We start from the raw sequence: 16,693 nt of genomic DNA on the forward strand, positions 1-16,693 counted from the left end.
TTGCGGCACAAAAATTATACCATTGAGAACTTTGAATAAAGATCCATTTATACATTTTTTTATGGCACACAAACTACATCATTGGTCCAGTTAGTGGGCCAAGTTGAATCTCAGAATGCGTGGAGGGATTACTTTTTTACTAATACAGCGACATTTTAGTCTTAATTTCAAAACAAATACCAAAAAAAAATAGACATGACATATATACATTCATTTCTTTGCTATCCAATTAAGACCGGTAAAAACAATGAGAGGGTTGTGATACCTATCCCCGCGTCATTAATTTTTTGCCCAAAAAAAATCCCTCCGCGGCTATATAAACCTACCCTCTTCTGGTACTACCCTAAAGACCTCATGATATCCTTCCTCGCCGCCGCCCTTTCCCCTCTTATCACTCACACCCCTAACCCGTCGATTTCGCCGGTCACGAACTCCCGATTTACAATCGCCTCCCGCCGTTGATGGCCTCCCAACATCAAGTCCATCCTCTCCTCGTCCTTCCCCATCGCCCAGTGCCTCATACCCCCACTGATTTTGCCAGTCATCGACGCCTGATTCACAAACGCTCCCTTCTACCTGTTTTGGAGGGCTCGTTGGCTCTACCGATGATCGCCTCCTACCATCAAGGTCATCCGCCCCTCGTCCTTGCACGCCGCCTGTTACCCTCATCCATCGCGCACCCAAGGCACCTCCTTGGTTGTCCCGTCTTCAGGGAAACCCTAGCTTATTGAAATCCATCGCCAAAATCGATGTCGGGCATGAATCCTGAAATTGTAAGTTTTCTTAACACTTTTTTTTCCAGTTTGCCCACTTTGTTAAGGATAGATCTGACGGTGCCACAATTTATCTTGGAAGAAATAAATTAAAATAACAACATACCGAAATCCAAAGGATTTAAATACTTCGACGCACATCGGAACTCCTGTGCTAGTATAACCCATGTCGATGTCAGAATACACACATCGACATCTACAATTAGAGCTGGGAATACTTTGACTTCTACCATGCCGTGCAAGCAAATCAAATCATTTGCTACATGTCTCATGTATCCGTAGCTGTCGGCTCGATTTAATTTGTTAGCGATACTTATTCTTCCCTTGCCTTTCACCATGTCTAAATCATACAATCATCCGATTTGCCTCTGAAATTCCATTATGTGATTGTACAAACAAATTATCACCACCAATATTTGCCTTTGTAATTCCAACCAGCTAGTCCCCATCTTCTTAAAATGGATGTTAGAGCTAAAACCATAAACCAGATTTACACAAAAACCACAGCTTTCTATGCCCAAACAACGTGCAAGAAACCCAGGAAGCCCCAGGTTTTGCTTCCCCCAACGTTCCAAAATCCAAAACAGAAAGGGGGAGAGGAAAGAAACACTCCACCAAAAGGGCAAACAAAAAGAAGAAACAAATGCCGCCCGGAAAATGCAAATGGAAAGCTCCAAATTCGCGCATAGGAAGACCCAGCGCCCGGAGAAATATATAAAACGGAGAAGAAAAGGAGCTCTGAAATCCCAGAAATCCAGCAGAGCAACAGCAGAGGCAAGGGTTTTTGAGTACAACACACACACCCTCCCCCCTCTTCTCTTCTCTTCTCCCCATTCCGTCTCCTCTCTTCGTCCCCCGAAGAAGAAGAAGAAGAGAAAAAAAAAATTCAACGGGAGCTCATCCTCGGGCGGCTCGCTCGAATCCGGCTTCGGGGTGATCGCGGGAGGCGCTGAGGTAGGTGGTTTTCGATTTGTTTGTGTGTGGAGCTTTGGAGGGGTAGATCCGGGGGGGAAGGGGGTGGGGGTGGAGAACCCGCGCCGCCGCGGATGGCTGGCAGCGGGGACGACTGCGGCGGTGGTGGAGGTGGGGAGCGGATGAAGCTGCTGTGTAGCCTCGGCGGGCGCATCCTGCCGCGGCCCGGGGACGGGACGCTGCGGTACGCCGGCGGGGACACCCGGATCGTGTCCGTGCCGCGCGGGGTGGCGCTGCAGGACCTCCTGGCGCGGCTCGCCGACGCCTACGGCGGCGCCACGGGCGCGCACTTCGCCGTCAAGTACCAGCTCCCCGACGAGGGGCTTGACGCGCTCATCTCGGTCTCCTCGCCCGAGGATCTCGACAACATGGTGGAGGAGTACGACAAGCTGGCCGTCGCCAGCCCTAAGCTGCGGGTGTTCATCTTCCCCGTCTCCGACGCCGCCGTGGCTGGGGACGAGGCGGGCGAGGGTGCTGGCGGCGGCGCCGGCGGGTTTGATGCTGGGCTTCGGTATCTCGAGGCCGTCAACGGCATTGTGCGCAAGGACAGCATCGCGAGCCTGTCGTCCACTCAGTGCTCGGATGGTGGGCCTCCTCCTCCTACTCCTGCTGTTCCTTCTGGAGGAGGAGGTGGTGGTGGTGGCGGCGGCGGCTCCCCGACTGGGCTCTCCCCAACTTCCACCTGTTCCTATGATGCCGCGAGATCGGCGTTTACTGTGCAGCAACAGCAACAGCAACAGCCACAGCCGCTTGTTGATGTCTTCACCAATGCTGCTCCTGCGCCTGCCCCTGTGAAGCCCCAGGAGAGTGCTGCTGAAATGAGGGCTCCACAGCCAAACCCACATCCGCATCCAGAGGCGGCAAGGTACCGGCAGCCACTGTCACAGCTGCCACCACTACCACCTGTGTTCATGAACGATCATAGAGAGGTTATGCAGGGTCTGAATCAGCCGCCACCAGGAAACGCGGCCTGGATTGAGGACTGCAATATGTGCCTGAAGGCTCTGCCTCATGCTCACTCTGACCCTGTCATGAATGAGTACGTTGGTGATGTGCATGGCGGGGCGGGGCAGGGGCCTGTGTTCATGAGCCTGCGGCCTGAAGATGTGGCAAGGATCATGATGGCAGAGCGGCAAATACCTGCTCAAATGGGGGCCTATGGTTACACGCATATGCATCCAGTGCAGCCTGAAAGGGAAAGGGCATATGCGCCGAAGATGGAAGGCATTACAAACCCATTGCCAGTTGATCCTGCCAGCTTCCATCAGCATGTCTATGTGCAGCAGCAGCCATTGCCACCACAGCAGTTGCAACCCACTTATGGATATAACCATATCCCCGTGATGTCCAATGAGATGGTCTCTCCAAATTCCGCACATTCTGATGTTGCAAGCTCTCACCAACAAACCATGCTGCAGCAATTACCTCCAGGCCATGTAATGGCTCAGTATCCAGTGAAGCAAGGTAGTCCCAATAATCCGCTTGATGGTGAAGGCAGTTTAAGTGGCAATTCTAGGCATCGGGAGGATGGACAACTGCTTCGTGATAACGTGCCTTCAGTGGCACCCGTGGCTGTGCCAACCTATATGGCAAATGTGGACAGGATGATGGATTCACTACGGGTGAGCCCCAGCGAGGTTTCTCGTGCCACTGAACAAAGGATGTATTCCCCGCCGCTTGAGAATGGCTTACCCCAGAATGCAACACCAGAACACTCTCAGGTAAAAGAGGTTCATCTGAGCAACACCAACACCTTTTTTGATGTCAATGAACCAAAGGTAGTACCTCCAACTGAATCGATGCCGCCAGCTCCTGTGGCCAGCCCTTATTTGCACAATGTCCAGCATGTCAACATGAGCCATATGCCACATATGGTGAGCATTGGGGGACCTTACGCTAGTTATGTTGCCGCTACAGTTGGGCACGCAGGTGTGCCTCCATCAACTTACGGTGTTGATCTTGTGTATACAAACACCACTGTTAATCCAATGGGTGAGCGGAAGGATGTTCTACCTGAGGTTTATCACAAGGAAGCTCCGCATGCATCCGTTGCTCCTCCAAATGCTAGTGTTCAGGTATCAACAGCAGCATTTACAAATCATGCTCCAATTGTCGAGCAACTCCAAGATCCTGGTTTACCGGGCCAACAATTCAGTAATGTGCATGCACTGCCACCAAGACCTAAGAGGGTAGCAAGCAGGGAGAACATCAGCTCAAAGGATCCCCATTCGCAAAACCCTTTGTTAAATTGCAAAGGGCTGGATTTGAATATCCCAGCTGAAGATGTTGCTCTTTCCCAACAATCAGATCACAAAGACGCACACGCAGAACATGCTCGGTTTGTCACAGGTTTAATGCTTGACCACACATCCAATTAAACCTTGTTAGTATATGTTCTTAATGTGTTGTAAGTCGTGAATTCTTATTTCCATTTTCTGTGAACCCAGGTGATGGTATCATCACGAATCCGGAGTTGCTGGGTATAGAGGATCATTTAGCTGGGAATGAGCCTCCACCTCCTTTGCTGAATGAAGGGCTTGGGGCTGCCACTAATAAAGTGGAGGGGCAAGCTCATACCAACGAGGTTAGGACGTGATTCCTTAGATGCTCCTATATGCTTTGATTTATGTCATCTTCAATGCTAACCAAGAGAGATGTGCAGGTTATCAAGAGCAAACCAGTTGACTGGGTTTCAGGATTACCTGTTACAGATGACCATCGCTTGCAGGTTACAATCATGAGATATAATTTTTTCAATCAGTGCATATATTTAATATAACGTGTCTTTTAACGCATGCTGATGTTCCAGATTATAAAGAATGACGACCTTGAAGAGCTCCAAGAACTTGGTTCTGGAACTTTTGGAACTGTATATCATGGTAAATGGAGGGGCTCTGATGTTGCAATAAAAAGGATCAATGACAGATGTTTCGCTGGGAAGCCATCTGAGCAAGAAAAAATGGTATTGTTTGCATACTTCAGATTTCTTCTTTGATATGCTTGTTTTCATACTGATAGATTCTGAATCTTTGCAGCGGAATGACTTCTGGAACGAAGCGTCCAACCTTGCAGATCTGCATCACCCTAATGTTGTGGCCTTCTATGGTGTTGTTCTAGATGGACCTGGGGGATCCATTGCCACGGTTACAGAATATATGGTCAATGGCTCACTTAGGACAGCTTTGCTGAAGAATGCCAAGTATGTCCATTATTTTCAATTTGCTATGTATAACACTCTATCATATGGTTTGTATGTAATCTTTGGTTACATCTTAAAGAACGGAAAGTGGTAATTTTACATGAATGTGAAGGTTATAAAATTCTCTGCTTCTGTAGGAGCCTTGATCGGCGGAAGAGGCTAATTATTGCCATGGATACAGCTTTTGGAATGGAGTACTTGCATAACAAGAACATAGTGCACTTTGACCTGAAAAGTGACAATTTACTTGTTAATTTAAGGGATCCTCAACGCCCAATATGCAAGGTAAGATGCACATTTCTTCTGTTTTTATTCTATTGTTGGCTTGTTGCTGTTCTTTGCGGGACTGTTGTTTCTTCTCGTGTATCGTGTTCTCCATGCTTGATATTATGCAGTCCATCCTATATTGACATTCAAAATTAGGCAGTAATGATCATTTTTAGCACCCTTGTGCTTGCAGTTTATTCTTAGTTGGAATATACATACAACGCTTGTTGTGATTACAATATGGGCATTTAGCTTCGCTGCTTGAGAATTGCTGATAGGACTGGACTTTCATGTGGGCTAGAATGTGCTGCTGCTTAACCAGTTGATGAATTTATTATCTTCAGCTAGACACCTTTGATTTAGATTTAGCGAAGGATCAATGCAGATGAAATTGAGGCATGTTTTGTTCACACTTGAAGAACATGGGATATGTATGGTTGGATCATGGAGTAGCACTCCATCCTGGTAACGCATGGCTACACAATATATCAAAGACCTCTTCGTATAGACTTCAGAATCACTTGTTTGCCATCTGAATTTTGTCATCTCTTAGTGGATCAGCTAGACATTTGTGCCATATTGTGTATAGGATAATCAAGGCTGCACGTTGAATATTTTGCATTGTCATATGCAATTGCAATATTGCATTGTCATATGCAATTGCAATATTGCATATGTGAACTGTCAACATGACCAAATCTACTCATGCCAACAAATTGTCATCTGTTTTGTTTAGGTTAACAGCATTCTTGTTTCTATATTTGCAATGATGTTCTTGGATGATGCAGGTTGGCGATCTAGGGCTTTCTAAAGTCAAGTGTCAGACCCTCATCTCTGGTGGTGTGAGGGGGACGCTTCCATGGATGGCCCCAGAACTTCTTAATGGAAGTAGCAGCTTGGTTTCTGAAAAGGTCTGCTGATCCATTTATATTGCTTCTGTGCCTGCATCTTTTAGATGCTGAGTTTATGTTCACGTTTAACTCACACATCAATATTGGTATGCTCCTCTCAGGTTGATGTCTTCTCTTTTGGGATTGTTCTGTGGGAACTCCTCACAGGAGAAGAACCATATGCAGATTTGCATTATGGTGTTATTATCGGTTAGTACAGTTTGCCGATGAGAGATTTATATAAAGCTCAAGTGATACACTCACAGGAGACACATGCAGTAGATAGTCGTGGATTTGGATTCAAAACTTGAATAACTTGAACTGTTCATTTGTTGGCAGGTGGCATAGTGAGCAACACTCTGCGACCGCCGGTGCCCGACTCATGTGACCTGGAGTGGAAATCACTGATGGAGCAATGCTGGGCGACGGAACCATCTGAACGGCCAAGCTTTACACAGATTGCTGTCCGGTTGCGCTCCATGGCTGCACCCCCCCAGAGGGTGTAAACCTAAGGCCACCGACCAGGGACAGCAATCTTCAAACTTGTGGGGTGCCATCCGTGGACAAGTTCTTCAGTGCCGCCGTTATTGCGTGTCTAGGAATTCAGCATATATATGCATCCATTGTGTCCCTAGGATCTGTTCATACCCCTTCATTGTTTCATATCTTGTAATCATAAGTTACCAGCCCCCCCTGTGTCTAGAAGTGTCTCGCAATGGACGTCCCAGATCCCTCCCCATTCATTCATTTATACCTTTGGTTTAGAGCTCCGTTTAATAAGTCGGTCTATTGTTGGTTATAGAGAGTCCTATATTTTTGTTTTCTCTTCCTTTATTTTCCCCCTTTTCTGGGTAATAATTGAGTTATTTGGAAGTCGGTTCGTCGGTTGGGTCGGTCGGTTGGTCAGTCAGTCTGAATTCGAACTGATTGTATCTGGTTGGTAATAGTACAAGTTTTGGGAAACTGAGAGTGAGGTCCTTGGCTTGTAACAGCAAGCGCTGCAGCTTGGTTTTTGTGTCTCCTGTATACCGAATCGTTCAGTACTATCCTTGTAAAAATTCCAGTCACCTTTATTCCTGTGTTGATTGTTTGTTTGTTTATTTATTTATTTTATTTATTTATATTTCTTCTTTGTAGATTCATATAATCTGTGCGAGAAGGCTCGGATTTGATTTATGGTTATTTACCATGAAATTGGATGTGATGCTGAAATTGTTGTTTGAGATCAGGTTACGGCTGCTGAGTTAGGAGGTGGTGCTGGGCGATTTGCAAGGCCTCCTTGTGGTTGCAGGTGATTGTTCTTGTAGCGATGGGATGTGCTATCTCGATATTCATTTGTAAAATCTCCATCTTGATTCAATGAAAGCAGAGCTGTTGCATCCTGTAAAAAGAAGAGCAAGAATGCACCCGGGTCAACCTTCTGTAGTTTGAAGTTTGTACCAGCGCTCATACCCCTGCCAAGCAAGTGAGCCATTGTTTCTACTACCAGGCTTGGAATACCGATCCGGCGGTCCCCATAGGCGAAGGCCGGGATCCAACGATCCGGTCTAGCGAGTCGTGAATTTGGCTGCCCCGAAGAACCCATGCAACAATATGACATGACATGCATCCCAAGGTCAATATCAGATCTGGATACGTGCGCGTGGCCCAAGTTATGAAATCACGAGACTCCATTTTTTGTTGTTGGAACTCTCAAACGAAAAATGTTTGCTGCGGCAACCCTACCGCCAGATGAAATCATTAAAAGCCAGGATTTTATGCGTGACAATGGAATGGAATCTGCCTACAGGCTACAGACTTCAGAGCAGCTTTACATTGAACATTCAGGCATTTCCAGGTGATCATCTGCTTTGAGGTTTGCTTGCTGAAGGAACCTCATGATGGTTCCGTTGACACTTGATAGAGACTCTTATAAGCGACTTTGCTCAATTGACAAACAATCAGGTAGGAAACTAGCAACAATAACGTCAACAACAACAATGGCATCAACTGAGCCTACGAAGCATCATGATCAATGTTCACGAATGCAAATATACAACACCACCAAGGCACGCATGACCACAGAATACAACACAATACTTTACAAGCAAATTACGACAGCAATGTACACACCCGAATTGCTGGGTTACCAACACAAGGCAGCACCATCCCTTAACAGCTACAAAACCCCACAAAATAGACAGTACCGAAACGCGAAAGCTACTTTCTGGTAAGCCCGCTATATCACATGGTTAATCTTGTTTTGTTTTGTTTTCTGCAGGGGGGTGGTGGTGCAGATATTTGGTCCAGGAAACTCCTGTCGGAATGGTCGACTCAGGGAGCAATAAATATAGATCAAGCCATTTTCCCCAATGGAAGCGTTATTTACATTACATATGCATCCTCCAACCGCGTCCTACCAGGATTGCTCGGTGTTGCCATCACCTGCATTGCTCCTTTTTTCGAGAATCAAACACACGGGCAATGGAAACAAGAAAAGGTGTCAAGCTTAAACAATTTCTTTTCTTTTTTTCAGCTGAATTGCCATGAAACATACCTTTTTCTCTTGCTTTTGTCTGATGACGACGAGGTAGGGTTGCTGTGCCAGTTCCGTTTACGTTGGTTGATGAACCAATTATTGATCTGCTTTAGTTGCAACCCTGTTTCCTGCACCAGACGAGCCTTGTCCTCCTCCTAAGCAAAAAGTTACGGAAGATGCTCATCAACAGCAGAATGAAAATTGCAGGTAAAAAGGTTGACCATTGTGTCTGTGAGCTGTCACGTACAGTTGGGTATGGCCATTTTGCATGGGCCTGCCACCAAGCTTTCAGAGTAGATGCTGTGTCTCCTGGGAGTTTCCCAGCTCTTCGCTTCCGAAGTATCTCTTCCCTAATATCGATAAGCTTTTCTCTGTACCCCTGGAGTAAGGAGTTTTGTTAAGTGTTAACGCAACAACATGGTAAAACCTGAGAAGTAGGAAGACAGTAATTTTACCTGTTTAAGCTCATGCTTCAGTTCTTGCCTTACACGCTCAACTAAGGATCTCTCACCCTCGGTTAGCATCAGGGGGCCAAAGCCCATACCATCTGACCCGTCATTTCCATCAAACATGTTGCTCTCAGTGTCGATCGGATTGTCTTCGTCATCAGACATAGTTGCCCCGGTGCCTTCACCAGGAGAAGCCCCTACAGGAAGTGTAGATATTGGTCCAACTCAAATCGGTCAATGTCCAGCTTATGTTGGTCAAATCTATAATTCATATTCCCTTAGTCAAATGTAGACTTAAATTTGCCCTAGGTTTATTATTCAATTGCTCCAGGCAGAAAGCACTATTAATTTATGCAGTACGCCTCCCATGTTCAGCATTATGCTTCTCAATGGTTGACTGATGCAAATAAGCTGATGCTTACACATTCAAACAAATCATGCAAACTTGTAGTGTCCACAAAAAAACTGGAAACTGCCCCCTTTGGTTTTCACAACATCAGTTTACAGTGTGAATGGGTATTGACATAGTTTTCTCATAGTTGACTGCCCATAGACAGAATAGTCGCAATTATTCGCTACATATTTGTCTAAGCAAGTAAAAAAAACTATAGTATTATATACAAGCGAGCTCCCACTAATTAAAGTACAGTACAAAACCATCTACCCGTGTCAGTGCCTTTTGTAACCATGAATCTATTTCAGTGGTACTAGAAAACATATTTGGAAGCCTTCACTGATGTGTAAAATTTCTAACTACAAAACGAGCTTCTTATCCTATACGGACAAATTAATGTTTATCCAAATTTCAGGTAACCTAAAATCAATATTGTTACTCTTTCTACTTATGTTGATGCCTTCTCGAAAAGCAACATGGAGTACCTCAAAGGGTACCCCTTGTGTGATGGTTCCTTATATATATTCCGACTTCCATGGCTGTTCTGTCTGTAAGCTAATTGCACAATAATCATGGTAAGGGAAACTTGATCAGGACTATTCAGTGGAGATTATGATTGCGAGGTACCATGAGTTCAGTTGCAGGGTTGGTTCAACCCTCCAAGGTTCAAGGACAACTGCCAACATATACCGAACTCAAGTCTCAAAAGGTATCAGTACTTTCAAGTCAGGTTCAATAACTTAAGTTTGTAACCATTGTACTTTTTTTTTGAGACTATTGTAACTATTACACTTAGTAAGCAAGCAATCCTTAAAGAGGGAAAGATACTAATAAAAAGGTGGGCCCAATTTGTAATTTCTGTAGCTAATAAGACTTTCAAGGGTGGCAACAATGGAGGGAATGGCCAAGTCAATATCTGCTGTTGCTAAAGGCCCCATAAGATGGCGTTCCTCCTTGCTAGCATGATACTTATTGTTCCCATACAGTGGGAGTAGAGCAGCAAAAATTATAATACAGAAGTACAGATCGTAAAAATCCTCTTCCTAAAGAACTGAAGAAGCACATATCTTCAAGTTGAACTCTTATCAAGTAGAAGAAGCTCTGTGCTACCTGTAAGACTCTGTAAAGTTTGCTCAAGCTCCCAGCAGGCCATCACCGCTTCCATGGCGTGAACACGCACATGCTGCTGGAGTTGTTCCTTGAAGGAACAAAGGAGCAGCACGTAATGTGTCTGCAAGAAAAAGGAGAATATTTTCAAACAGAGTAAAGGGAGTGAAGCAAATCTGATTATGCTACTACCTAAAGAGGATTGTCATTCCGAAGCTAAAAGAAGAGCTCTTGACAAACAAGGCTGGGACACTTGTAGTTGAAAATAAATAAATGAGACAGCACCTCATAACCACAAGAAGCAGAAATTAAATTCTTTGCAACTAGGAAGGGCAATTAATGAATCAATCAAGCCATGAATTAGCATATTCAGTTCAAGAGACTATTTTACGCCGGAGCAGCGGCAGGAATTAGGTACTACTGGCCTGATAATCTCCTATGCAACCAATTTAAATCGGTCCCAAATTATTCAAAATTTCAATCCTGAACAGCCAATTTCAATACCACCACCACCCCCAAATACCATCCATAGTCCATAGAAGCAAGCTTAGGAGAACTGCTCGACCACGGAGTCCACACAGCCAAACAATAGAACAACACGAGTACACGACACAACCGGCCGGACGCCCTTGGGTTGGTTGGGTCTCTCACCATGAAGAGGTCGAGCTCCTCGCCGCCGGAGTGCGCAGCGGCGGGCGGCACGGGCGCGGGCGGTGGCCGCGCGGCGATCTGCGCGTCGATGCGTGGGAGCTGGTCGACGGGGGTGGCGACGCGGAGGCACGCCACGTGCGCCTCCAGCAGGCGCTCGTACAGCGGGTGCGCCTCCACCGCCGCCTTCTCCCTCTCCCACCCCACGCCTCCCACGCCACCGCCTCCGGGCGTGCCGAAGCTGCTGCCGCTGTTAGGGTTCACCCCCGCCGCAGCGGCGTCCATGGCCAGCGCGGCGGCGGCGGCGGCGCCGTGGTCCTGGTAGTGGAACGCCATGCGCACCTGCCCGCGGCGGGTCGCAGCGCAGGCGCAGCAGCCAGCAGCGTGTACCTGCCCCCTCCCGCGAGTGGTACCACCTCGAATTTGTGGACTGGAGGAGAAGGGATGGGCTGGGTGTAGCCTGTAGGTTTGCTTTGGAAGCAGAGGAATGGGGGACCTCGGCTCGGCTCGGGGGCAGAGCAAGGAGGAGAGTCCGAGAGTGACGGCTGCTTGCTGGCTCTGTATGCTCTCGCGCTTCTTCGCACGTGACTCAGTCTCAGGATCAGCCTTAAGGCAATTTTTTTTTCTTTTTGACACTAGACTTAGAGCGACCCATATTATGTCCGTTTTGAAAAAAAATTACTCCTTTGTTCGTTTGGATCTGTCAGTGCCCCTAATAAGGTCACCCATTTGATCCGTTTTATTAGTCATGGACATGTGGACCGCAGGAAAAAAGGTGCAAAAGGATGTGCAAATGATGATGTTCGTCCCGACCCATTTCCACCCCAAATTTGAGATGGAAATGGGTCACGGCGGACCAAAAAACGGACCACTGTGTTCGAACGGATGCAAATGGACAAAATGAGTCTCCCCATTGGAGTTATCCTTAGGGCCTCTCAAGAACAAAAAAGAAAAGAGGCTTAGGGCTTCTTTGCATCACATCGCGGAAATCATAAAACAGAACATATGGAATAAGAAAAGTGCAGAAATGGGATATGTAATCAATCTAAGAATTGAAAACACGGAAATCAGTGATAAAAGTTGTTTTGGTTGCGTCGCAGAAAAAATACAGAAGTTTTGCATAAAGATTACTGTATGCAAAAGTTATCATAGGGCAAAGATTTTTCTCCAAAAGATCTACTTCGTCCGATCCATATTACTTGTCATTGATTAGTACAACTTTGTGCTAAATCTGCGACAAGTAATATGGGTCGGAGGGAGTAACATTTTGCTAGAGATTGGGCGGTAGGAAATCAATCCATGCAAATTTGGGAGTATCAATTCCTTTGAACCAAAGAGGCTTTATAGGGAAAAAAAATATAGAAGTCCATTGAAATTTTATTGGATCCAAATAGGCCCTCAATTTGCTCAGAGGAAATTGCATACAATTTTTTTAATTTAACCAAGGTCCACACACAAACAGATCGATGAGTTTTGAGTACTCCCTCCGATTCTAAATTGTTGTCGAAATATTACATGTATCTAGACACTTTTTTAAAATAGATACATTCATATTTGGGCAAATTTGAGTCAAGAATTTAGAATCAGAGGGAGTATGTTTGTAAATACATCCGGACGATTATTTATGAGTAAAATCCATTTTAAACCTTGTGTTTGTAGAGCTTGTACAAATCAAACCTCCACCTTTATATCCCTGAAGTTGGCACCCTGACCTTTTTAATCCCGGTCAAAACTAACCTTTGATTCGTTTGGCTGGCCGGGAAAAGAGTGATCCTGACTGGTATTACTAACATCTCTTATTTACAGCGCCTGACATCATGGCCCCACATGTCATATTCATCTTCTTCCTCGAATTCATTTCATCGGATTCGCCGCCGCCAGGAACCACGGTTGCTGCCTCGAATCAAGCCGGTGCGGCCCTGCCGGCCGATGCGCTTCGTCCGGAGGCGCCTCCAGCCTCTTCCTCCACCGGATTTGCCGCTTCTGTGGCCTCCGCGTGCAGGAGAACAGGGGCAACTCGTCCGTGCCGTGGACGTCTGAATCATCCGGAACAACGGTCTCCGTGGCTGCACACGGGAATTGAGGTACTAGTCTACTAATTTCACTTTCCATTGCTACAGGAGCTTGCACATGATAATCGAGGAGGAAACAGCCTAACTTCATGTGACGTGATATACTCCATGGTTGAACTACTGCAAGCTACGGAATTATTTCTATGGGCTACCGCTAATTGCTGCAGGAATTTAATATTGGTGGGACATTACACTGCGGCTGGAAATTTGGCAACAGCCTACGGGTACCTCTCCGCCACTCGATGCCATCTGCTCGCTTCAGAAGATGATCCTGAGTAACAACGAGGTCATTGTTCCTGTAGAGGAATAGGGGATTAGGCCGCAAAACTAAATTTCCTACAGACGCCTTGTTGCACCTGCACCTTCTCATCGTTCTCTTGCCGCTGAAAAAGAGAACTCGAGGAAGAAGATGAATATGAAGGCCATGATGTCAGTGGATGTAAATAAGAGGCGTTAGTATCTCTCTTTTTCCGGCCAGTCAAACGAATCAAAGGCTAGTTTTAACCGGATTAAAAAGGTTAGAGTGCCAACTTCAGAGATTTAGAGGTAGAGGTTTAATTTGGACAAACTCTACATGCACAAGGTTTAAAACGGACTTTACTCATTATTATCAGACACGTAGCGTTGCTCTACTGAAAAATACGTTTTGATAACGCTGAGACGTACGAGTCGTCGTAGCAGCAAGATATTTATTAATACCCGGAAAGCCGTATTGTGATGACTGCATTGGAGTGCCGCTGGACCACGTATATACGTCGTTTTTGCACAAATCAAGCTGAAAGCTTTGGCTAGCTTTGCCGGCTAATAATTGCTCGCGCACTTTGGAGAATTTTCTGACCAAAACCACCACTAATCTTATCACCGATTCTTGTCCCTTCTGACATGGAAAAGAAATATACTCCGTACTTTCAAATTACAAAAACCGAGTGATCCCTCCATCCCATAATTCTTGTTAAAATATTATAAGCATCTAAACGATTTTTAGTAATAGATACATCATTTTTTGAAAAATTTGAAACAAAAATTATGGGACGGATGGAGTATATATCCTGGAACCGTCGATACCCGATTTGCGCCATGATAATTAATCCCATATGGAGCTTCTTGCAAAGCGGGCTACTTAAAGAAGATATCAAATCGAGACCTAATTAATTAAATGCAGCTAAAGAAGAAATAGAAACCTAATTGGCTAATTAATCTGATGATCATTCGTGACAGTCAGGCCAATGAAGGAAGAAATAGAGACCATACATGATTCAATCTAAAACAAGAAATACCAAAACCAAAGTCCGTATCCGTCCATCTCTTTCTTTTGTTTATTTCCATAACAAGTTGCTCAGGATCACTTGCCCATTATCCACTTGTGTGTGTGAGACCTGTAAAGGTTAAATAAATAAAGAGTAAATTTCAAAACCACATTTTTTAGGGATAGGTTTCATCGGGCTACAGTTCTCACTAATAGTCTCACAGAACCACAGCTTTTGGGCAAGCTGTCTCACAGAACCCAAATTGGATAGATTAGGCCGTTTGATGGTATTTTTGACAGGTGAGACCCACTTGACATATGCCAAGTCATACCCATTTCGTTGCCACGTCAGCTTCCGGACCCATCCGGACCCGTTAAGGGTTATGTCTCTACCTAAATCGCCATCTCGGATCGGGTCCGGAAGCTGATATGGCAACAAAACGGGTTGTTCGCGTGAGGTGGCGTGTGACAGGTGGGCCCCACCTGTCAGAAAAACCATTAAACGACATAATCTACCTGATTTGGGGTCTGTGAGACAAAGTGTCCCCAAAAACTGTTGTTCTGTGAGACTATTAATGATAACTGCGGCCCGATAAAACTCTAGTCTCAAGAAATGTGGTTTTGTAAAATTTACTCATAGATGAAAAGGAGACTGTCATCAGCAGTTTGCAAGACTTTGGAGACGTGATATTTTCTTTCAAGTTTTTTTTTAGGTGCGTGGCTGGTCCGGAAAGCAGGACAGCGACGAGGAACGAAGCATGAGCCATGCACGCGGGGCCCACTGTCCTGGACGACCAGGCATCCAATCGGAGATCGACACGTCGGCGCCAGTTCTTGGGAGGTCAGGAGAGTTGATTTGAGTGAGTGTGCTCTGGTTTGTACAATTGTACCCGCAATGATGGTTGATGATCATGCTTAATCATGAGCATTCCAGGTTCAGCTTCTGGTTAATTAGTACTGTTTGGATTGCACTCTATATGGTGGGCTTCTCTTGTAATCTGCAGTGGCCCTTGGAATATAACCGTAGACACCTTGTCAATTTGTTTTCGTTGAGAAATACTCACTCCGTTCCTAATTCTCATCTTAAATTTGCTCAAAAATAGATTTATCTATTTCTAAAAAACGTCTAGATATGTGTAATATTTCGACAAGAATTATGAAACGGAGAGAATACCGATTACAACACATATATAACCTTATGAGAACATTGATTGGAGAAACATAACAAATGGGATTCTGCATAATTGCATCCTGTTAGTGGAGTAGAGATAGGGATGGTCCAAAGTTTTCGAGGGCCCCGGAAGGAAAGTAGAATCTAGACTCTTTTATATAAAAATAAAATTCAAAATAATAATTACATATGTAGGTACATATGAAAAATTACAAATTTTCACAGCGGTCGGCTAGGCAGCAATGGGGGCGGCACAAACAAATAATGGAGGAAGGGCCAGCAAAATTATTGCAACTATGCATGTATAACTTACGTTCTTTGCACAGAGCTGCAAATAAATGCTACCGAGTACTATTGTATCACTCACATTGTTACTTTGTTAGACAGAAGCAGCATTAGCACAACGCAAGAGATACTGGAGTACACAAAGAAAAAACCTAAACGCTTCAAGCTTATGCACTTTCCGCTCTGGTCGGGCACACACGCTTCAGAACCGTCCGATGCGGCGCGAGCGAAGCCGACCGAGCGATCAATCTCTTACCGCAACACCACCCTTCGGACAGGATCAGATGTACGTCTTGCCCACACGCTGCTCCTCTCGCTCCCCCATTTTCCCCATTTTTCCCCACCCGATGTTTCCCCCTCCGTCTCCTCCACGCAGGGAGGCTTCCGGTGTCGAGTTCAGTGGCGATTTCGCTCGGCGGGGCGTGGGGCGCCGCTGCGTCGGTCCAGGAACCGGACGCGAGAGGCGCGCATCGCGGGATTCATCGAGCGGCAGCGTGGTTGGCGTCGGGTTTCTCTGCGGCAACGTAGTGGAGCGCACCGGTGAGTTCAATAGGGTTTGGGGTGGCCGCGTGGGGGAGGGCGGAACTGCATGTTGCGGGGTCAGTTAGGGGCGGGGGTTGGCGGGGCGCGCGTATTGTTGTGTATCTCAGAGATTTGGCGGAGTGGAGTTCAGCATTGCATCGCACTCTAGGCTTGAGCTTC

The 16,693-nt window shown here is 45.9% G+C and overlaps 2 protein-coding genes across 3 annotated transcripts; one reads left to right on the forward strand and one right to left on the reverse strand.

Moving 5' to 3' along the window:
* The first annotated feature begins 1,499 nt into the window (after window positions 1-1,499).
* Window positions 1,500-7,201, forward strand: LOC100837333. Its single transcript, XM_003560308.4, has 9 exons — window positions 1,500-4,094; window positions 4,193-4,329; window positions 4,408-4,473; window positions 4,555-4,707; window positions 4,781-4,944; window positions 5,082-5,229; window positions 6,000-6,122; window positions 6,224-6,311; window positions 6,441-7,201. Exons 1-9 carry the CDS (start codon window positions 1,820-1,822, stop codon window positions 6,605-6,607), a joined length of 3,321 nt encoding a protein of 1,106 aa, XP_003560356.1. The 5' UTR covers window positions 1,500-1,819; the 3' UTR covers window positions 6,608-7,201.
* Window positions 7,202-8,041: 840 nt separating this feature from the next.
* Window positions 8,042-11,778, reverse strand: LOC100834996 (homeobox protein knotted-1-like 11). Of its 2 annotated transcripts, none has more exons than XM_010241622.3 (6): window positions 11,221-11,778; window positions 10,573-10,693; window positions 9,075-9,265; window positions 8,867-8,998; window positions 8,638-8,774; window positions 8,042-8,525 (listed from the first exon to the last, which is right to left on the reverse strand). In XM_010241622.3, exons 1-6 carry the CDS (start codon window positions 11,551-11,553, stop codon window positions 8,522-8,524), a joined length of 918 nt encoding a protein of 305 aa, XP_010239924.1. In that variant the 5' UTR covers window positions 11,554-11,778; the 3' UTR covers window positions 8,042-8,521. The 2 variants fall into 2 exon arrangements, with proteins under 2 accessions (XP_010239924.1, XP_003563314.1); XM_003563266.4 differs by having other exon boundaries at window positions 8,044-8,536; window positions 11,221-11,776.
* Between the last annotated feature and the right edge of the window lie 4,915 nt (window positions 11,779-16,693).

Source organism: Brachypodium distachyon, chromosome 1 (assembly GCF_000005505.3).
Source record: "Brachypodium distachyon strain Bd21 chromosome 1, Brachypodium_distachyon_v3.0, whole genome shotgun sequence".
Taxonomy (NCBI): domain Eukaryota; kingdom Viridiplantae; phylum Streptophyta; class Magnoliopsida; order Poales; family Poaceae; genus Brachypodium; species Brachypodium distachyon.